Source organism: Polychytrium aggregatum (genome assembly GCF_025602895.1).
Source record: "Polychytrium aggregatum strain JEL109 chromosome Unknown BJ171scaffold_40, whole genome shotgun sequence".
Lineage (NCBI taxonomy): Eukaryota > Fungi > Chytridiomycota > Chytridiomycetes > Polychytriales > Polychytrium > Polychytrium aggregatum.
The window spans coordinates 153,847-174,004 of NW_026516242.1; the positions used below are offsets into that span (position 1 = coordinate 153,847).

Genomic DNA, 20,158 nt, shown 5'->3' on the forward strand with positions numbered 1-20,158 from the left:
GTAACCGCTCTGTAATCGCTGCTGTCGGTCAAACCCGTTTCATGTCAAACAGGCCTTGGATCTGCCTGTCATCTGGAAAGGCAAACGAACTTCCCATCCGCGCTGCTCTGATCATACCCGCTCTCGCTCCCGCGCAGTGTCGATCATGGATCCATCGGCCGACTCGTCGCTCTCGGCTCTTGACCACACCCAGCTTGTCGTCCTCCTGGCTGCACTCGCTGACGACGTCGGCGACGATCCGCCCACGCCGACCGTCGTTGCTGATAGCCAGCACCATGTCACTCCAGACTCGCCCAGCATCCGCCGCGCAGGCTCCCCAGCCTCGCCGCTCTTGATCGACTCCAACCCTGGTCTTTCAGCATCCTTGGAGACCCACTCGAAGGCTGGCGGTACAGCACACACCCAGCCGGAGCCCGTTCTGTCTCCAAACAGCAATGCTTCCTCCAGGGCGCTCGAGGAAAGGATATTCCAGCTCGAGTTGGGTTGGTAGCTGCTCACGAGAAGGTGATCTGTCTCTCGCTCTCAAGAACATACTGATCCTCATCGACTTTGTCGGTTGACCAGAGCTCCAGCTTGAGCGGCAGAGCAGAGTCCCACCTGATTCCGCCGGCTCCGAATCTCGCCCCTCAAAGCGCAAGAAGCCTCCAAAGCTCTCTGCGGTCGAATCGGCCGTCAAGAGGGCCAAGCTGGCCGAGTCTCGATGTGACTATCAGCCACGCCGACCACCACATTCCGTTCTCATGTCCATGTTTGTCCAGAGTCTCTCTAACAGATTCCTTGCTGCTCCGTCACCCTTCCCATGCGATCAGTGGCCGATGTGTGCATGCACGATCAAGATGCCTTGTCGCGGATGACATTTCTCAGATCCGTCAAGGCTCTGTTGCTGCTCGCTGGGTCTGTCAAGGGCTCGCCTGGCTCGGCTGGTGAGCATCCCTTCTCTTCAATCGCACGCTGTACCTGTTTGATGCACTTTGTCGCCATCCGCACTATATCCGCCTCTGCTCTCCCCTTGCTCCTCACCGCGGGGTCACTCCTAAACCGACCCGACTACTTCAGACCTCCGTCGACACGCATCGCTTTTGGCCATGTCCACAACATACATGATGGAGCAGCTCACGACCCATCTGCGGCATCACATCGAAAAGGAGCTCGGCTCCGAGCTACTTCGATGCCATGAGCTCGGCTTTTGGGGTGTGCTCGAGTCCGCCAACGAGAGCATTTGCCTCCTTCTGGGTGAGGTTCTGGCTCGGATTGCACTTGCGATTCATCGTACACAAGGATCGGTCTCGATCCTCCTCATTGCCGCCGCAAAGTACTTGACTCGGCTTTCTCGGCTGCACTCAGATCTGGGATCCAGTCCAATACTGTCCATGAAGCAGCAGCGCTCCGTCAACGTCGAGCTTGCTCGCACGCTCGGCCAATTTTACTGCCATTCGATGCAGCTATGGGACAGCCGGCTGATCGAGTCACTGCTGACTCACCAAGCAGACTCATTCCCTAGTCCCTTCGAGCGATTAAGCCGTTGGTTTCGACAGATTTACCCGCACCATTCAGCCGATATCGCCGTGTTTCTGCTGGAGTATTGTGTTGATCTCCACGCAAAGTATGCATCGGACGCCGGGTGTCCATTTCTCGAGTGCTACATTGCTTGCGAGAGGCTGCAGCACATATGGGAAGCTGCCACAAAGTTTGCGCTGCAGTCGCCGCCTGGGATCTGCCATCTCGGCCAACTGCAAGGCCAGCTCTCTCGGGTGCAAAAGCTGTATCTTGCCAGAATTCGTCCTGACTGGATGCCAAGTCTGCTCGATCTACTGAACACCACCGAGCAGTGGATATCGGCTGCTCAACAGCATGCGCATGGAGAGGGGGACTTGGCTCCGAACGCTTCCGCACCGAGCTGTCAGCTGCTCGGAGGAGACATTGATGCAGCCCTTGACTCCTCCCTCGCCTCACTCCTGCACGACATGAACTGTTTCCGACGAGCAATGCAAGCCCGCAGCAAGTAGCCCGCTGTGAAGGGCGCTGCTTGTGCTTTTAGGCCGGGATGTAGCTTGTGCATTTGGGCCGGTATGCAGCTACTGCCGCCATTTAATCCGATTCGAAGAACTACAGCTTCAGTGACATGGTCGCAATCGGCAATTCCATCGCTCCCAATGCGGTTGGCGCATGCCCGAGTCTACTTTTCCGCGCAACACATTGACTCTTGGGGATGTGCTGCAGTCGTCGTATTATACTCAGACTCTGGCCAGCGATTGTATTGGCCAGCAGATGAATGGCCCGGGGGCTTGATTGCGGGTCTCTGCGGTGGCTCTTGAGCGATGCAATGGCTGTGCTTGGATGTTGACTCTGTGCTGAACGGACTGCACGCGGACTCTGGCCGAGTGCAGCCAATCGATGTATACGCAGTGCAATGCAAAGCCGGTGCAACGACACCCGCGAATGATACGCTTCTCCGATGGTTTGGCTGATTGACTGCCGAGTCGAGGGTTGGTTTCTGTCGAGACTGTGGCCGCTACAATACTCGTCCGAGCCTCGTCAACGAACCCTCGAGCCCCGCCTTCTTCCATCTCTGCCGCCAGCGGAGCTGGAATGCAAATATCGCTCTCCTTATCCTTTCGGTGCTGCTGTTGGAGACCCTTGGTCCTCGGCATCTGACGCCTTGTGTTTCTTTATTCGTAGCTGCGGTTCAGCACAGCCGAAAGCACCAGACTCGTGAGAAACTCGACCGTTCGTCCAGGTTGCTGCCGCTTCGTTGGGGTTCTCACACACTCTCCGCGCCTGAAGAGTCAAACGGCAAGCACAGCTCTTCGCACGGTCAAACCCAGTATCCCTTTCGAGCCTACGCCTGCAATTCAGTGGGGGATATTTCCCCACGCCCACTTCGAACTTGCCAACTCTGGCGCTCAACAATCCCCGCCGCCAGCTCGCACTCTCGCCCAGTTGCGATACGTCGGTGCCATATCTCTCTTGTGGTAACACGCTTCTCGACCGTGATATCGGTGCATAGGCTTCGAGTCGCTTTTGGCGGGGCGTCGCTTGTCTAATATTGCTGCGCTGCAATGGCTCATTTCTCCTCTACCTCTATTCTCTCTGGGCTCCCCGCGCATTGCAACGGCACCACCTCAATGGCTTCTCTGCAACGGCATCATTCAGAATTGATTGCACACGATGACGTGTGAGTGTAGCGGCGTCGGAGAGGGAGTAGTCGTCGAGGCCTCTTGCCGTCATCTGTCGTGTCCAGAGGGGTGCTTGCAAACTGGTCTGGCGCATGCGCCGCCAGATGTCCCGGCTTCTTTCGCTCAGCGGACATACTGTAGCGAGTCGCTGTCGCGCAGGCGCATGTTGTTGGCTGAGTGCTTTCGAGGTGTGTGGGTCGATTCTTGCCTGTTCTCACTCAAATTATCTTTGGTGATACCACCAAACTACCAACCCACCGAATTACCAACCCACCAAACTACCAACCCACCAAACTACCAACCCACCAAACTACCAACCTTCGAACAATCAAACCATCACTACTTTCAACATCGATGAAATCCAACGGCTATCTGCGGTTCTGCATCCTTCAAATCTATCCACCGCGCACTCAATTACCACCAATGATCCGGTCGGACTCTTGCCATTCCCTCCTCCCACGCAACAACGCGCACGATATGTAATATCTACCAACTCGAACACTCCCAGCCAAAAACACAAAAGTCGCCCCTCTGGAGCTGCAGCGAAACTCGCTGTCCTCGCCGCGGTCGTCAACCACCGGGAGCTCGGGGCCGGCCTCACCGTTGTTCACAAAGTCGCCTCTGCCTCTCCCGGCCGCCACAGCATCCGCGACCGCAGAACCCAAAGCCATACGGATGCTCCCGGCCCTGAGAATGAGATCACAGTCGACGCCGGTCTCCAAAACTGACGGCACACAGAAGCCAGCGCTGGCTCTTCAAGACATCATGCTGCAATCGGGCACAATCTCGGTCGGCAGCGTCACCATGCTCAACGCCGGCACCCCGAACAATGGGATGCCGGGCAGCCCCTATCCAAACTCCCCATCGATCCCGCCGCGCCGCAAGGGCGGCATCGCCCCGATTCCGGACCAGCATTTCTCGGGATACCCCACCTCTATCGGCAATCGCGGAAGCGCCACGTACATGGCCGAGTGCCCTGCGGCCAGTCTCTCGGCGAAATCTATGACCTACAGCGAGTTTATCATGACAGACACCAACTCGAAAAAGCACCGGCGGATCCTCTATATGATACGCAAGCTCAATGCCGAGAACCAATCGCTGCAAGTGTCTGCTCGCGAATCCGCGGTCTCCAAGCGATCAAGCAGAGGTATCAGGCGCTGGGCAGTGGTGGAGGGAATAGAAACACTGGATGTGGCATAAATGCGCTCGATGGCCTGGATCCGTGCTAGCACTATAGACGGTCGCATGTTGTTGCATCGGTGAAAGCCGCGTGGGGATCCTGGACGTCACCTTTCTTGGGGAGATGTCTCCACAACGCTTTGCTGCCGCACTGTAACAGCTGAAAGTCAAAGTCGAGCCTCCGTTGGTCTAATCGCATTGTTTTCTGGCTATGCAACAGCGAGTTCTGCGGCTACATCGCCTATCGAAAAGTCACCCAAGGGCGAGGCTCCGTCCCCGAAGAAGAAACCCGCTGCACTCACCAAGCTCAACAACCTCATCATGAAAGGCAAAAGAAGGAAGAGGACACGAGCAGGTACGGCGGCTGCTTTCGTTACCGCCGTGTGTGTGCAGCGCTGTCCTTCACAGCATCGGCGCTGCATGCGAGTGCCGGCGATGTGCCCTCGAGCCACTGCCATGTGTACTATTGCCGAGTCCAGCGTTTGACGGTTTGCCATGGGTGGCCATGTTCTTCCAGGGATCTTCCACCTCCTCTTTCTGGCGATCCGAGATTTGAAGACCTCTCTGGCGTGCTCCTTGATCGAGGACCTCTCCGCAGCAACCTTGAAGAAGAAGCGACCCGAAGAGTCCCGAAAGATCTTCGTGATGGCGATGGTGAACTGCATGGAGCCTGTCTGCATGATGATGCTCGAGAAGGGCTTTCCGGTGAACGTCAACGCACCAGCGATGGAGTCGAGGAATCCGAGGTTTATATTCCCGTCGTACTTTGTGGTTGCGGTGGCTCTTGGCCTCGACAACGTGGTCCGCACGATGATCAAGGTGGGTCTCCGGCAAGGAAAGCCCTCGGTTACTGCACGGGTGTGCGGTTACCGATGTGCGGTCACGGACGTGCGGCCGCGGAGTTGCTACTGAATCCACTCTGACCTCTCTGTCTCTGTCTCTGTCTCTGTCTCTGTCTCTGTCTCTGTCTCTATCTCTGCGGGTGCCAGAGGTGCAATCCGAGCGTCGGATGGTACAATCTCACGCCCTTGCATGTTGCCTGCTGCAAGGGCAACATTGGCGTGGTCCAGGTGCTGATAGAGCACAATGCCGACATCACCGCCGGCCTCCCACTGAGGGAGTATACGCTCCTCCAGAAGCTGAAAAGCGACAAATCCAAGGCCGTCCAGAGCAAGCAGAACATTTTCTCGACCATCAGGCAGTGGGGCTCAAGCCAGCCCAAGGTCGACGCTGTGGATGACAATCCAGCCTGGAAGGACGCCAAGATCTTGCCGGTTGAGCTTGCGGCAGCATGTGGGCATATTGAAGTGGTTCGAACGATTCTGTCAAGGTAAGCGATTGGCAACAGTGCTGGCCAGGCCTGGCACATTCCCACAGACCTCAGCGACCGCCCGAGTCCCCAGATCCTCACTCCCACGCGCTGCTCATCAATAGGATCGATGGAAAAATGCTGGCCAACTCGTGCTTCTCACTCCTTGTCCAGCGCGATTTGGAGATGATGGTTCTCTTTATCCGAATCGGGGCCTCGGTGGAGATGAAGGACTTTAAAGGCTCGACGCCGCTGCACCTGTGCGCACGCATGGGTGTCCTGGAAGTGGCCATCGGACTGGTGCAGCTCAAGGCCAATGTTAACCAAAAGGGCGAAAACGGGTGGTGAGTACTCCGCATGCAAGGGGAAGTCTCTGAGACGAACTGGGAAGGGAGGGGGGTCATCAAGATATCACATGCTGTGCTGATGCATCCATCGAGTTCCATCGGCTTCGTCGAGTCGATTGGCCCCCATCGATCTGTCCGATTTGCGATACCGTTGATGCGGCTAAACCCAGGCGGCAACCGATCTGCCTGACACAGGACTCCGCTCCATGAAGCGATGAGCCAGAAGCGGAAGATGATTGTCAAATACCTACTCATGTCTGGTGCTGATAAAACTATCGTGAACGATGCCGGCGAGACTGCCGAGGAGCTGGGCGCACGAGTCGGGCTATCCCACGAAGAGATCGTGGCGCTCATGGGTGAGTACCGGACGCTGGCCAGTGTTGCCTGTTCCTGCAATGCACCCACGCACCCATCGATCGTACTGCTTGGTCAGAGTCGATGAATCGGATCGATGAATCGGATCGATGGATTGGATCGACGGGCCAGAATCGACGTAGACCGCTTTGCTCAACATTTTTCGCTCCGGTACACACCAACGCTATTGGACTGCTCAGACTACAGCAAAGAGGCAGCAGAGCTCAAGGCGATCGAGGAGAATGTCATTGGCTCCATCATCCGGATCATGACCGGGGTCGTTGACATGGGCTCGCCAGGCGCGAAGAAAGGACCAAGGCGACGAACACTGTCGTCGTTCCTGCAAAAGAGCGCACTCAACGCCAGCCAATCGTCCGTGGTGATCACCAACACATCTGTGGTCTCGCTCTCGAACGACGACTCCCAGTCGCCCGGACAGAGCCCAAAGAACTCGGTCCGAAGCCTCTCCAACCCGGCCGGCACAGCGTCGCCGAGCAAGGCCAGCTTCCTCAACAAGCTCATGGGCAAAAATAAGGAGCCGAAGGAGGGTGCCTCCGGGGGCTCCTGATTGCCAGGAAGCATGTGCTGCCGCGGCTGATTGCACCTTTGGACCGTCGCTGGCTCCACGCACACATATTTGAGCGCACTACCTCGACGACGAATTATACTGCGCCTGCTTTCTATCTGTGCAGTGTGAAGCGGGACACCATGTCGATATGGCCAGCAACGACCGTATTCCCTGGCTTCTGAATACAGCAAGCACATGAAAATGGGACACTCTGGTTTTTGACCATTGATCAAATATTTTGTTACAAAATACCGTCGCACCCTGGCCATGACCATTCGCCACACACTCGGCTTTCGCACCGCCGTGTTGCGATGTTACGCCCTCGCTCATAGCCTGAGGAATGTTACCTCCATATTCAGTATCCAAGAGCACCATTCACTGCTCGGGCAATCCGTTCGCAAGTCAAGCGATGCTCCGATGAGCTGTAACAGGCCGATCTCGATGCTCCATCCACGCATCCCCCAAAAGCCAGTGCTTGCAGATACGTCCTGCCCAATACCGACTGCACTTGCTCGCTGTCCCTCAGAGAAGCCGTGCCTCGGAGAAGCCATCGACAGCATCGTCATGGGCCGTGGGAGCGCCGGGCTGTTGCTTCTCGCCCGCTCTCGCCGAGACAGAGAGGGCCCCGAACCAGCCGCGCTCGTCCTTGGATGGCAAAACCAGCGTTCGATCCTCCCCGGCTGCTCTTCCACCATCTCCCTGGTCGAATCTCTCTGCTCGTCCACGGCCCACGCCTCATCCCCGGCCCTGCCCAGATCGGTTGCTCAGCTGCGATGGAGACCCACAGCAACAGCCACGAAAGCAGTGTCCCCGCCGACGACGCTGCCGTCTCGTCCGCTCTCGAAGCCCCTGCCCATCCCCCACTTGCCCGGACCTCATACGCTATTACGCACGTCAATCCCTGGGAGGCTGGCGCTGACCTCGACGGTGGGTTCGCTTGGCCGCCCAGCAGCGTGCGGGTGCATTGGATAGGATCTCCATCGTAAAGCCCGCCGGCCACCGTCGTCCTCGGAGTCCAGCGGTCCGTCCTGGATTGGGCCGCCTTAGGGTGTGGTGGTCCCGCCCCAATGAGGTCGGTCCGCTCAGCCTCGACCAATGCGCCCTGACGACCCCGCCGCATCCACACAGAGGTCGAGTCCAGCTTCCATCAGAGCATCCTATCCAATCCTGTCCTGTCGCCGTCCTCCATCATGTCTGGATACAATTCGCCGCGCCTGAGCTCCTCTGGTCCGCATCTCGGCAGCACCAGGGGGTCGTCCAACTCGAGTAGCCTGTCGATCCTCCAAGCCTCTGCCACCCACACCTATCCGCACCCGGTCGTCCCTTCGGCTCTGGAGGACGAGGATCCATGGAGTCGTCCTGTGCCCTCCATGCAGGACGCTCTGGGCATCCGCCCCAGTGCCTCTGCTCCTCCTGCGGCGGCGGAGGAGGGGCTTGTCGATGTCCTGCCCAATCCAACGGTCAAGTCGCTGCGGTCGTCGATGAGCCGCTCCTCCAGCGCTCTCTCGGACTTCCAGTGGTATCTCAACGTCGAAAATATCAGCGTAAGCAGCTCCGCAGGCCGGCGATTCTGTGGTGGGCGAGGATGGCTTGGCCGGCAACCTCATCCGCCGTTTCTAATTCGGACTTGTGGTGGCGCATTGTCGATCCTGCCGTGGCCGACCCAGGTCAAGATCGCCCCGGTCAAGGGTGGCGTGATTTTCAAGCATGTCAACTACCTTCTCGAGTCGCAGGTGGGCTCTTGGCTGATCCCTGCAGGATTGCGGCATACGTTGCATGCAAACGCAGTGATGAGCGATCGTCTGTCTGTATATGCCCGAAGGGCTGCTGTTGCTGCTGCCATGGGGCACATGGCGCAATGCTGTTGTCCGTCGCTCTCCGTCGCTGTCCGTCGCCATTGGGCGCATGCCCTCCAAGTGCGGAGCCGTCGCATTGTCCTCTCCCCAGCTGCTTCTCCCCGCCCCTCACACAGCATTGGCTTGAATTCCGACGATACAGACCTCCCACAACCTGATCACTCGTCGCTACTCGGATTTCGCGTGGCTGTCGACGATTCTCTACAAGCGGTATCCGTCGCGGTTATGTAAGTCTTTCCTGCAGCGCCACCGGCGATGCCATCTCTGGACATGTCTGCCTGTCGGCTGTCTGTGGATGCACAAATCTTTCGGCCGATGCGCCCTTGCATGTGGGCGGCCACGTCCATGCGCCTGACTTGGCTGCAGCATACTTATGCATGACCCCTTTCTATCGCCGTTTGGTCTGAAATGGGGACACAGTGCCCACCGTAAGTTGCATGTTTTATATCCATACGCTTGAGGTTCTGCCTCCAGAGGTATATCCCTAACTCAAGACTATCTCTCCCATCAACGAACAAAACAGCTTCCTCCCAAGGCAGTTGGTGGTGAGCTCTACGATGCCGTATTCCACAGCAGCCCAGTCATGGTTTGGCTGCTGGCTCCGCAAAGGCGTGCGATTGGCCGCCATCGCACCATACACATCAGACACACTGTGCGTCAGCCTTTGCATCTCATCCATGTCCCCGATCATCTGTCTCACAGGCCAGTCTGATCCCGTGTTCTTGGAGAAGCGACGCCGTGGACTCTTGCGCTTCATCAACTTTATTGTCAACCACCCTGTCTTGCATGCCGACAGCGAGGTCGTCGAGTTCCTCCAATCCAAGGTGCGGATGTGCATTCGAGCATTCGAGCATTCGAGCATTCGAGCATTCGAGCATTCGAGCATTCGAGCATTCGAGCATTCGAGCATTCGAGCATTCGAGCATTCGAGCATTCGAGCATTCGAGCATTCGAGCATGCCGTGCTCACTCTTTGGCTCTCGACTTTGGCTGCTATCATTCGTAGGACTTTACACAGCATCGCAAAGCCACTCAAGTGTTGCTGAATGAAGAGTTCCTGGGAGACACCGGCGTCCAAGACCGCTTGGTTGAGGTGCCTGCCGATCTCGACGAGCGCTTGACTGTGATCCGTGGCGATCTCGTGCCATCGATACATGCATACCAGAACATGGCGGTTTCGATCGAGCGATTCTCGAAGCGTGCCGAAGGTAAAATGATGTGGATTCACACGCTCATTGATCCATTGATTCCTTTGATTCCGGTGGAACGATCTCGCGGAGACAGACGAAATGGATCTCCAAGAGCTGACGCTAACTAATCCCTCCTTCTCTAGCCTCGTCCAGCGATCTCCTTCGATATTCCACAGTTTTGAGGTACGACGCACGATCATCGCTGTGTCGGCGACACTGACTATGGAGAGGACAGACCTCCAGCCCAGAGCCCTGATCCCACTCCACCCCATCCACCCCATCCTATCCCCCCCCCACGCAGCCCCATACCCGAAAAGCATCTCTGCATCGAAAAGGAGTGCCAGTCGTGTGCCAAGCTGAACCTGGGCTTCCATGACTTGTCGAACGGGTTCCAGCGTATCGCGCGCACGTACAACGAGCTGGTAGGCAACACCTTCGCTGCAATCCCTAGAGCGCGCATTGTTGTGTGATGCTGATCAGCATGAACGCTGACTCTCTCTACACGAACACCAATCGGCCCGCACGAATTCCAGGCACACGATGGTCACGAGTCGATCATCGAAGGACTGAAGACCTACCGTGACTTGCTGGTCTCACTGGTGGTAAGCTCGACTTCCGGTGACAAAATACGCTCGCGCAGCGACACTGATGACCAGAGTCGCCAGTCACCGAAACCCTCACCGAAACCCTCACCGAAACCCTCACCGACTCACTCTTGGCGTTTTTTCTGTCACCAGGAGCTCTTGGATCGCCGCGACAAAGTGTTTGCGACCATCTCGATTGAGAGTCTCAAGAACAAGATTGCCGCAACGCACGCCCGGCTGTCCGACGCTCAGTCGAAAGGAAACTCAAAGGAGATTGAACGCCTGGTCAAGCTCATCAATCAGGTCCGCACACGCATGCTCTGGCGGCACGCCGCGGCGTGTCCATGCAGCAATCCTTGGATCTTACCTATTCCAATAGGGCATTGCGCGATGAAGTCACCGACGAGCCGGCAGGCGTACTGGGCCCCTTCGCTCTCCGCTACTCACTTGGTCGTGCTTCCTGCATTCGCTCACCATGCGCCTGTTCATCGCACTTGCTCCACAGGATGACCAGGAGCTCGCCACACAGCTTCGAAAACTCGACTTTTACAGATGGTCGCTGTGGCAGGAGCTCCGATTCTTCCATCAACAAAAGGCGCATCTGTCCAGGATCTACCAGAGCTATGTGACGTTCTCGATCCGCAGCGCCCAGCAGCTGACCGAGGGCTGGCAGAACCTCTCCGAGACCGTGTTCGAGATGCCAACCAGCGGATATATTTGAATGAAGCCAAATGAGCCTGTCGATATGCTGTCATGCTTCGCCCGCTATTACTCTCGCCTATCTCTGCTGATCCCCCCCCCAACTTGCGGGTGGAGACAGGCCTTCTTGCCTGCCCCTTTCCCTTTTGCTTCGTTACTGGCGTCTCGTCGCCGTCGTGTTCCTGGCCATTATGCTGTACTTTTGAACTTCCTCGCTCTACCAAGCCTAGATGCAATCGAATGCACGCTCGATCGGATCGCTGTCAATATCCAATATATGAAGAAACCCTTTCCCACTCCGATTGGGGCCTTTGGTGGTTGCAACGCCGTGCAGTATTTGAATCCATGTTCAGCTTCCCACCACCAAGTCGCTATCGCCGGGGGCTGCGGATACACGGCCGCCGCGCTGCTCACACGTCCTGCGCTCCAAACATCTTGATACTTGGGAGGAAGCACTCATGTCAGGCCGCCGACGGTCTTCTGAAACTCTTCTGCATCTTGTGCATAACGCGTCACTTTCTCCTCCAGTTGCGGGTCGCCGAGCAGCTCTGAGAGTATGGGCCGAGAGGGTGAGCGTCCGTTAGCCAGGACTATGAGTGCACGAACGGTCGGCCGCCGTGCTGCTTCGGCATGCAGTCTCAGCGTCTGGCTGCATCTCCCACCTGCGGCGAACGCGGGAATGTTGGTCGGCTGCCTCTTGAGTGCCTGGTTGACAAAGTAGTTGAGGATGTTGGCGATCTCGGGATGGCTGCGAAGATACAGCTCGTTCTGAATCCTCACGCTGATCTGCAGGCCGAGAAATTCGTGGCAGTTAGAGCCACGATGCAGGTTCGCGAGGAGGTTCGGGAAGAAACTCGCGACAGGTAAAGCCAACACACCTTATCGCTGTCGAGCAGCTTCTGGAGCGACGGCGTTATTGGGCGGAGCCCGCTCGTTGCCTGCGGGTCCTGGCGATTCTCCATCATGTTGCAGCGTCGCTTGCAGAGCGGTTGAGGCGGCAGCGAAGGCATCTCGCCGAACGGCAGTGCGCTCAATCCAAGACGAGCGCAACAGCGACATCACGGGGCACTGCACTCTCCGATCGCATGTTGTGGCGCTGTGTCGTAGAGACACCCTTTGCGAGTGCTTCCCCCCGCCAACGAGACGATATGGGCAATGTATCGACTCTTATCCGGCGGACGGGGTGGCAGCCAGTAGTAGATTCACTCCGTCCAACATCTGCTGTCTTTCATGGAACCGCTGTGCCTTGGCTGCCGGATCCGCTGCAAGACAACCAGTAATACATCATGTTGAAGTAATAATGGGACACATCGTCTCACTCGGACAAACACGGCGTAGCCGAATCATATCACACACTCGATCAAGTGGGTCAAATCGTTTCCCTGTGTGAGGGAGATGCATGGAGTGAGTGGGCACGACGGGGACCAGCGAGCCGCTGCAGATGCAGTCACTGCGAGGCAGAGCGAGAAGATATACCTGGGATGAGGAAAGACGCAGGGCAAAGAGCGATATCGCTGGTTTGGGTACCGATCAAAGCCGTCCAGCCAGGTCGATCAACACCAACCGATCCACAAGCCATCTGCGTGTGAAGGTGTCCCGTTTTAAAATCAGTTCGCTGCAACTCGCCCCAATTGGATCCAATCCTTGCCGATCGCAGCTTTCTACACTGCAGTGCATCTTTGGCCATAACAATGCACGCAGTGCCCCGGCCCCCTGATCAGTACTTTGCACACGAAGAACCAGCGCCAGCAGTCCACCGCACTTGCCTCGGCTGTTTACACCGAAATAGAATCGGTCTCTCGAAGCGCATCTCCACTCGAATCTCTCGGCAGAAAGTAGACAGCGCCGACTGCCCTCCCCCGCACAAAGCCACTTCACGGCCTCGGTAAGGGTCGGCCCGTTGCCTCGTCGCCTGTCGTTCCCGGAAGCAAGCTCACCGGCTGCCTGCCGTCTTCCTAAAATAGATACTCGCTGCTTCCGTTTCATCATCCAGTAGCAAGCCCGTCGCTCAGTATCGGTCTGGGTATGCGGCTGCCGTGTGAAAGTGCGAGGAAGGGTGCTGCTATCGTTGTGGCCGTTGCTGCGACCAAAGAGTCCAGTGGTAAATGCTCCACCCCCCCCGTCCTCCTTGTGGGAGGGTACCCGGAGCAACTTGTCTTATTGAAAACATCATTTCTTGATGGATCTGCAACAGCGCTTCGCTGCGGCTCTCACATCTCCAGTGCCCCGACGTCGCCAAGCCCAAGCCCCAAGCACTCGCATCACGTATCCGCCCGAACAACCTTGCCGCCAGCAGCAACGAGCAAATACCTTTCATATCTAGCCGGATTTCTGATAAATGGGACGAAAAAAGATTCGCATCCAGCAGATCACGGACGAGCGTAATCGGCAGGTATGCCGCCGAGACTTTCAGGATATCTCACGACTCAGACAAACCACCGTTTCCCAACCAGCGGGCGTGAGATGCGGCTCGTTGCGCTGGACTCGACTATTCACTCGTATTATTCCGCTTTTGCAATTACCCTCGCCATCGGGCTCACGAAACAAGGTTACGTTCGTGAAGAGAAAATATGGCCTGATCAAGAAGGCATACGAGCTGAGTGTGCTGTGCGGCTGCGAGATCGGCCTGATCATCTTTAGCCACAACAACAAACTCGTCCAGTACACCAGCAGCGACATGGACCGAGTTCTGCTGAGATACACAGAGGTATGCTGTTCCTGTCGGGTCTTGAGTCCATCAGCTTGGCTGTGATTTGGATGCTTTCGGTGCCGATATCGCTGCTTGCTGTGGACTGACGACTCTGCTCTGCTGGATCAGTTCAAGGAGCCGCACGAATGCCGCACAAACGCCGATGTAAGTCGCCGTCCACATTCCAGTCCATTCGGTGCTAGCATCGCTCGAAAGGCTGGTCGGGCTTTCTTGGGCCGATGGATTTCTGCGATGCCGTTGCTTTGGCGTGATCCTGACCCCTGCCTCTCAGTTCGAGAATCTAGAGAATAACGAAGTCAAAGAAGATGACGACGATGAAAACTTTGATGCTGGAGCTGCCGACCTGACTGAGCACGGGCCAATTGTGTCGCTGTCCGAGACCCAGGCCGCATACCCTTCAGGTACACCATCTGGAGCAAAGTCATCAAAGCCGACCCAGCCCAAGACAGGATTTGGCCAGCAGGCCCGACCCAAGACCGCAAAGGGCACCGAGCCCCCCAGGCAGCCGTCTCTGCCGCCCCAGCCCATCGTTCCGACATCAACCTTCCCAGCCAATTTGGCAGCCCAGCCACCGATCATGATGGCCCCGATGGTGGTAAGGGAACTGGGCCTTAGCGGCAGAGCCTCGTTGGGAAGCTTTGGTGAATGTTGGCGTACTCCCTCAGTGTGCTCTTGTGCCAGCTCGTTGGTCAAAGGCTGCTCATTCGACCAGTCCTCTCTCATCCACAAAGGACGATTAGTGGCTGCTGATGCTTGCGTTGCTGTTCATTCCATAGGGCTATCCACCAGGCCACGATCCTACGATGATTCCATACTTTGTTCCGTCCGTAAGTGGACCGCTGTTGTCCTGTTCATTGGCCTATGCATCTGTGCTGCCCACGGCTGCGTGAGCTGAAACACTCTGTCGACGTTGCAGATGCATCCAATGCCCATCAACCTGTCGCCAACATCCTCCAATCCAGACAGGGGTCGGCCTGGCACTGTCGTTGCTGGGATGCCCCAGCATGACGGAGCCATGGCGGGGATGGATCGGATTCCGGTTCTATCACCAGGCTTTCCCGTTGCAGCCGACCCACACGGACATTTGCACCAATACGTAAGACCGACTGAGCGATGGCAGACGAGAGGCAAGATCCGTGCGATGGGTCTCCTGAACAAAACCCCCGGCACATTGTCCCAAACCCCCAGATTGCTTGTTCTCCAACTAACGGCTGTACTTGCTTTGCGGCGTTGGCTGGATCTGAGGGCAGGCTCTCTCTGCTCCCCCAAATGCTGCATCAGGATACCCAATGCCTCCAGGCGCTGTTGTCCATTCACCCGCACCCGCTTACTACCCGGAGTACTGGGTGGCTCAAGGAGGCGAGATTCCGGGCCAAGTGGTGTTCACGACGTCCCCGACCGGAGCCGCTCCGTTTGCCTGGGGGCCCATCCCGCCTATGGGCGAGTACCCTGTTGTCGAGGGACACATTCCCGTCGCCCCGATCAGCAGTCCAGGTCAGGCGGCCGGGCCGGTGGCTCAATCTGCCGACGATACCGCCGCTGGCATGCCTTCCAGCGATACCCAGGCTTCATCGAGCACAAAGTATGCTTTTGGTTCGCGCACCCGAGAGTCTGCTTCTGTCGATTGCACACATCCCGTCCGGCAGAGTGATCCGGCCATGCCCTCTTTGTTCGGACGAACACTGACCCATCCAGCCCATGCAGGAACCCGCCAGAATCAAAACGCCTGCGAACCCGGTCGCTGTCCGGACCACCGACAGTCCCGCGAGTGTCCCCTCCGACGACGGATTTGTCAAAGCAGTCCAAACGTGCAAGGCGAGAGAAGGCTTGATTCCGCCCCCGTTGCAGCAGCGATGCGCTCTCTGGTAGCCGGGGTGTCCAAAGACTTGTTGGCCACTGGCGCGGGATCGTGTCCGGGACGATCTGTATTGCAGAACGAAACGGAGGGCAGTGCTTGTGCTTTCGGGTTGCTTTTTGGAAAATACACATGTCGCATTGACGGTCGGTTGGCAGCCACCCACTGTATTTTGCACCGGTTTCTTCTCTCCCACGCTCACGCGGCCCATCTCGGACACCTCCAATCACAGTCTCCCGGCTGCGATTGGCTCGATCCGCAAACAGTGTCCGTGCTGCCCTCTTTTCGCCCATCGCCAGCCCGTCCGCCTCGGCCTTGGCTTGCCCTGGCCTGTCCGTTTTCCCTGGTCTCCGGTCCTGCAGCGGAAGTCGATGGGCAGGATTATGGCTGTTCGCTGCCGCCCCATCTGTCTCTAGTCTCTCCCACCCGCACCATCGCCGTATGAATCGCAGCTGCATGGTCCAAAACACACCCACAAAGCCTAAGCCGCAGCGGTATTCGTCCTCGCCCGTGGTTGACGGCCAAATCGACAAGCTCCTTCACCTCATCCTGCGCGATTTTGTGCAGTCCTGGTACTCGTCCATCTCGAAGGACCAGGAGTTTCTTCAGCAGCTCCTCGACTCCATCGCCTTTGCTGTCAAACAGGCCGAGACGCGGCTGGCTTCCGTCGACTTTGTGCTGCTCGTCTGTCGGGACCTGCCCGAGGTCATTCGTCGCCATGTCCACGATTACCGCCAGTGTAAGGAGAAGCTGGGCACCGCCTACGGCGGCGGTAAGTCGATGGAGGAGCTCTTTTTCGGGAGCCAGCCCCACTTTGCGTTTACGTCTCCGTCAGCCGAGGCCGAATACCTCCGCAAGGTGGTCGAGACGCTGCTGGAGCTGCTCCTGCCCAAGGACGAGTTCAAGAGCGACTGTCTCCGCATTCTCGTGCGCGAGATTCTCTCGGTCACGGTCATCGGCACGGCAATCGACACCATTGCCGAGCCGGACTATCTCAACCAGCTGATTCTGATGGTATGGTGTGGTGCGGTGTGATATGGTGTGGTGTGGTGTGGTGGCGTCGAGAGCGGGCCAGAGTCCCATGAATGTCGATGCAGATGCAGCACCGCCATTCGCTCCATCCCGATGCTCCTATTGCCATCGCCGTGCCCGTGGCTACAGCCATGTCGTCGTCAGCATCCTTGCAGGCATCAGTGTTCGCTCGCTCGCTCTTGGCTCAACAACTGGCTCGTTATTTCTACAGGGCCTGCAGCATCTGGAGCGCCAAGATGCCAACGAACCCGACCTCGTGGCGCCGCCAATTCTCATATCCTCACACGACCTATCAAACGACCAGGCTTCGTTTTACAGCAGCAACACCCCGTATTTTACCGCCGGGGAGAGCTCGCACGGTGAGAGCGGGCCTGACTCCGAGTCCGGGTCGGAGTCGGATGCCGTAGTGCCGAGCATGACTATGCTCGGGACAAGAAGACAGTCCGAGAGCCGAAAGAAGCCCGATCGCACACCCTTCATCCGCCGCAACCGGCGCTTCGACGGACGCCAGATCTTTCCGCGTAAAGGCCCGGTGTCGTCCAAAGCTCGAGCGATGCAAGAGGAGCGCGACCACATAAACATGGAGCGGACTTTTACCCACACCATCGTCTCGGGCCTGCAAAAGATGACGGCCTCGGGTCTCCAGAAGATGACCGTGGGCGGACTCGAGCGGATGAGCATGGGCTTCGACAAAATCAAAAACATTGTCGATGGAGGAGGCAAAACCGGCTCCAAGCGAGACAAGAAGGCTGCCGCCGCAGAGTACAACCGGTTTGGGAGTCTGCTCGACGACGTGGGCACCAAGAAACCCAAGCGCCGTGCCCCTCGCGGCCTGGGTCGTCGGCGTGTGTCCACGGGCTCCATGAAGCGATCGGCCAGCAGGATCGACGAGCGCGGCAGCAACACGGGATCGACTCCACCGGTCCTCAGCGTAATGCCTCTCCCGAATGAAAGCTTCCTGATGGCCCCCTCCTTTGGCAGGCGGTTTTCTGGATACCCCCACACGAACGGATCGCACTCTGACACCCAGGCGACCTACCACCCCACCACCACCGAAGAGGACAACTCCGAAGTCGAGAGTTATTTGGGCTCGGCATCCGACCACGAGCCCCTTCCCTACCTGATTCCATCGGTGGATCCGCTCATGGGCATCCTGCCGGAATCCGAGGACGCAGCCGATTTAGATTCCGACGATGAAGGCAACGAGGTCGAGCAGCAAGGCGGCCCGCCGCTCATACTAGATCCGACGCCGGAGCCTCCACACAACGACACCGTCGAATCGAACAAAAGCACCCTCATGGCGGTCCTGAACGCCGCCAAAGCCGTTTGGAACCTTTACAACAACGCCTCTTTCGGCCCATGCCAGCTGGGTCCAATCAACGTCACTCGCTACACCGGCGAGCAGCTCGAGAAGCCGACACTCAACATGCTGCGAGAGGTGATCTTGGGCGGAGACGAGAGCACGCTGCTCAGGCTCATGGGATACCTTGATCCTGTTGTCAACGTGCTGCTGAGACCGGCCATGAATCGGTGAGTCATGGAGTGGGGGGGGGTGATCCCAAGGTGTGCTGCGAATGGTTGTCGACAAGTGCGCATGCACTGTCAAATTTGGCGGGATCGCAACAGCATGCAACCCGGCCATGGTTCGTTGACTTATGGAATGCCTGCCCTGGCCGAGAGCCGAGAGCCAAGATTCATCGACCCCTGTTGCCAGTCGACTGATCCCGTGCACGTCCCCGTCTGCATCAATCTCACCCAGGGCAATCATCGAAGGCATATATTTCCTGGTCTCCGAAAACACGATCGCAGAGTACTTCCGACTTACGCGCGAGTGCTTGTGGCCGAATGGGATCTGGGCCAACTCGCTACCGCCTCGAAGTGCAGCTGAGAAGCTCCAAACCAAACGGCAGCTGACCGAGTTTGCATTTGATCGATTGTTTCCGCGTAAGCATTATCGAGGCCTTGCTGCCTTGGGCCAACTGGAAACAGCTGGGATCAACTGTCCATGCAGGGGTCGTCCATATGCGAATTAGATCCGAATGCTGAGTGCGTGAGTTCACCCGGCCCCACTGTAGCTCCCGTGCAAACCCATGCTCACACATTTGCCTTTGCCCCCGTCTGCGACCATCTTGGCTCGGCTTTGCCGGATGCGACCATTGGTTCCGACAGCGCTGATTGTCCGCGTCCTGGGCCCTGCGCTCATTAACGAGCGCCTGCGTGAGCTGATCGAGATGCTGCAGTACAAGCAAATCAACAAGCAGCTCATCTTCATCCTGATTGATCTTATCCTTACCCATGTCGCTACCGAGGTTGTTGACTACACCAACTGCGTCAACACCGAGCCCCAGAGCGCCCCCAGCCAGGGCAGCCATCCCGACCCGGTACCTACCGCGCCGCTCGAAGTGCCTCTGTCGTCCGGCTTGTCTCCAACTCTGCTGCACAATCCCTTACAAGAGCTAGAGTTCGATGGCCAGCTCCCGCAGCTCGATGCCACGACCCCGCAATTGATTATCCCGATCGTGTCCGAGCCCATCGCTACCAGTGGCGAGTTCTCGGAGCACCAGAACGAGCAGCCATGGATGCAGGACTACCGTCAAGGAAGCTCATCGTCACTGATCCCCTCCGACACCGAGCCCGGACCCTCCGATACCAATGTGCCTGACCAGAACTGTCAGTCCGATGCTGATGGCAAATTCTTCGACTTGGCTTCCGTTGGGCTTGGCGAAAGCAGTCTCGCCCTGCAGCGAAGCACAAGTCTCAACGGCGTGAATAGCCCTCCTCCCGTGAAGCAGAAGCGCAACAGCTGGGACGTCAGTCTCAGCAGCACATGAGCCCGTGCAGGCAGGTCGTCGAGTGGCAATACCGGCTCCGATGCATAGCACGCCGCACATCAAGCTCGCTGCCGCTCTGTGCTTGCTCGATGTTTGATATAGCCAATCGCTCATGAAGGACCTCAGTCTTCGATCGTCCCCATTAGCCGACTGTGGCGAGCTGTCGTCGTCAGTAGTCGCTGCCACAGCATCTCTTGCGGCTCCCTGAGCCACCACGAGCCATGGTTGATTGCAAGTTGCCTCACTTCCCTCCAACTCCAATCGTTGTACATATGTAAACTAGAACCGTTTCGTTGGTCTTGCTCCTTTTGTTTCCTCTGTCCAGCTTCCTTTCCTTTGCCGCTAAATACATCTGATAGTAGACGTCTCCTCGCTGTGCCCCCGCCAGTTGCAAAACGGTGTCGCTGGAAACCAATTGGGATAGCGGCGTGGGAAGACCATGCTGTGCTTTCCCTGTCCTCCTGCTCAG

General features: G+C 57.5%; 7 protein-coding genes across 7 annotated transcripts; 6 read left to right on the forward strand and 1 right to left on the reverse strand.

Moving 5' to 3' along the window:
• Positions 1 to 145: 145 nt before the first annotated feature.
• Positions 146 to 1,623, forward strand: BJ171DRAFT_570449 (uncharacterized protein; the record flags this gene model as incomplete). Its single annotated transcript, XM_053113634.1, has 5 exons — positions 146 to 482; positions 565 to 702; positions 810 to 923; positions 1,057 to 1,233; positions 1,345 to 1,623. Coding segments are annotated over 5 exons (1,044 nt in total), but the record flags the coding sequence as incomplete, so codon positions are not given.
• A 1,545-nt stretch (positions 1,624 to 3,168) lies between these two features.
• Positions 3,169 to 6,955, forward strand: BJ171DRAFT_570450 (ankyrin repeat-containing domain protein; the record flags this gene model as incomplete). Its single annotated transcript, XM_053113635.1, has 9 exons — positions 3,169 to 3,175; positions 3,281 to 3,364; positions 3,685 to 4,323; positions 4,576 to 4,710; positions 4,873 to 5,174; positions 5,345 to 5,685; positions 5,790 to 6,008; positions 6,207 to 6,367; positions 6,566 to 6,955. The coding sequence occupies 9 exons, from the start codon at positions 3,169 to 3,171 to the stop codon at positions 6,931 to 6,933; spliced, it is 2,256 nt and encodes a 751-aa protein (XP_052963430.1). The 3' UTR covers positions 6,934 to 6,955.
• Positions 6,956 to 7,625: 670 nt separating this feature from the next.
• On the forward strand, positions 7,626 to 11,563 carry BJ171DRAFT_518457 (uncharacterized protein). The gene is made up of 13 exons (XM_053112239.1): positions 7,626 to 7,860; positions 8,062 to 8,477; positions 8,601 to 8,666; positions 8,932 to 9,016; positions 9,210 to 9,217; positions 9,313 to 9,334; positions 9,492 to 9,613; positions 9,795 to 9,996; positions 10,122 to 10,161; positions 10,280 to 10,400; positions 10,512 to 10,580; positions 10,716 to 10,865; positions 11,068 to 11,563. The coding sequence occupies exons 1-13, from the start codon at positions 7,707 to 7,709 to the stop codon at positions 11,281 to 11,283; spliced, it is 1,671 nt and encodes a 556-aa protein (XP_052963431.1). The 5' UTR covers positions 7,626 to 7,706; the 3' UTR covers positions 11,284 to 11,563.
• Positions 11,564 to 11,706: 143 nt separating this feature from the next.
• BJ171DRAFT_462367 (uncharacterized protein) lies at positions 11,707 to 12,151 on the reverse strand (the record flags this gene model as incomplete). The annotated part of the gene is made up of 3 exons (XM_053108509.1): positions 11,707 to 11,809; positions 11,924 to 12,047; positions 12,140 to 12,151. Coding segments are annotated over 3 exons (228 nt in total), but the record flags the coding sequence as incomplete, so codon positions are not given.
• A 1,448-nt stretch (positions 12,152 to 13,599) lies between these two features.
• BJ171DRAFT_462368 (uncharacterized protein) lies at positions 13,600 to 14,013 on the forward strand (the record flags this gene model as incomplete). Its single annotated transcript, XM_053108510.1, has 2 exons — positions 13,600 to 13,653; positions 13,810 to 14,013. 2 exons carry the CDS (start codon positions 13,600 to 13,602, stop codon positions 14,011 to 14,013), a joined length of 258 nt encoding a protein of 85 aa, XP_052963433.1.
• Positions 14,014 to 14,493: 480 nt separating this feature from the next.
• Positions 14,494 to 15,986, forward strand: BJ171DRAFT_518460 (uncharacterized protein). Its single transcript, XM_053112240.1, has 5 exons — positions 14,494 to 14,566; positions 14,748 to 14,798; positions 14,888 to 15,067; positions 15,222 to 15,553; positions 15,676 to 15,986. Exons 1-5 carry the CDS (start codon positions 14,549 to 14,551, stop codon positions 15,800 to 15,802), a joined length of 708 nt encoding a protein of 235 aa, XP_052963434.1. The 5' UTR covers positions 14,494 to 14,548; the 3' UTR covers positions 15,803 to 15,986.
• A 141-nt stretch (positions 15,987 to 16,127) lies between these two features.
• BJ171DRAFT_462369 (PXA domain-containing protein) lies at positions 16,128 to 20,056 on the forward strand. Its single transcript, XM_053108511.1, has 4 exons — positions 16,128 to 16,840; positions 17,070 to 18,388; positions 18,618 to 18,802; positions 19,028 to 20,056. The coding sequence occupies exons 1-4, from the start codon at positions 16,268 to 16,270 to the stop codon at positions 19,687 to 19,689; spliced, it is 2,739 nt and encodes a 912-aa protein (XP_052963435.1). The 5' UTR covers positions 16,128 to 16,267; the 3' UTR covers positions 19,690 to 20,056.
• Positions 20,057 to 20,158: the final 102 nt, after the last annotated feature.

Bases quoted from the DNA above. Each gene is read 5' to 3' on its own strand.
- BJ171DRAFT_518457 (XM_053112239.1), top strand. From the start codon at position 7,707: ATGGAGACCCACAGCAACAGCCACGAAAGCAGTGTCCCCGCCGACGAC. The intron at 9,614-9,794 runs GTGCGGATGTGC...TATCATTCGTAG, and splicing joins TCGAGTTCCTCCAATCCAAG to GACTTTACACAGCATCGCAA. The intron at 10,162-10,279 runs GTACGACGCACG...CCCCCCACGCAG, and splicing joins CGATATTCCACAGTTTTGAG to CCCCATACCCGAAAAGCATC.
- BJ171DRAFT_518460 (XM_053112240.1), top strand. The intron at 14,799-14,887 runs GTAAGTGGACCG...TCGACGTTGCAG, and splicing joins TTCCATACTTTGTTCCGTCC to ATGCATCCAATGCCCATCAA. The intron at 15,554-15,675 runs GTATGCTTTTGG...CAGCCCATGCAG, and splicing joins CAGGCTTCATCGAGCACAAA to GAACCCGCCAGAATCAAAAC.
- BJ171DRAFT_462369 (XM_053108511.1), top strand. From the start codon at position 16,268: ATGAATCGCAGCTGCATGGTCCAAAACACACCCACAAAGCCTAAGCCG. The intron at 16,841-17,069 runs GTATGGTGTGGT...TTATTTCTACAG, and splicing joins TCAACCAGCTGATTCTGATG to GGCCTGCAGCATCTGGAGCG. The intron at 18,803-19,027 runs GTAAGCATTATC...TGGTTCCGACAG, and splicing joins ATTTGATCGATTGTTTCCGC to CGCTGATTGTCCGCGTCCTG.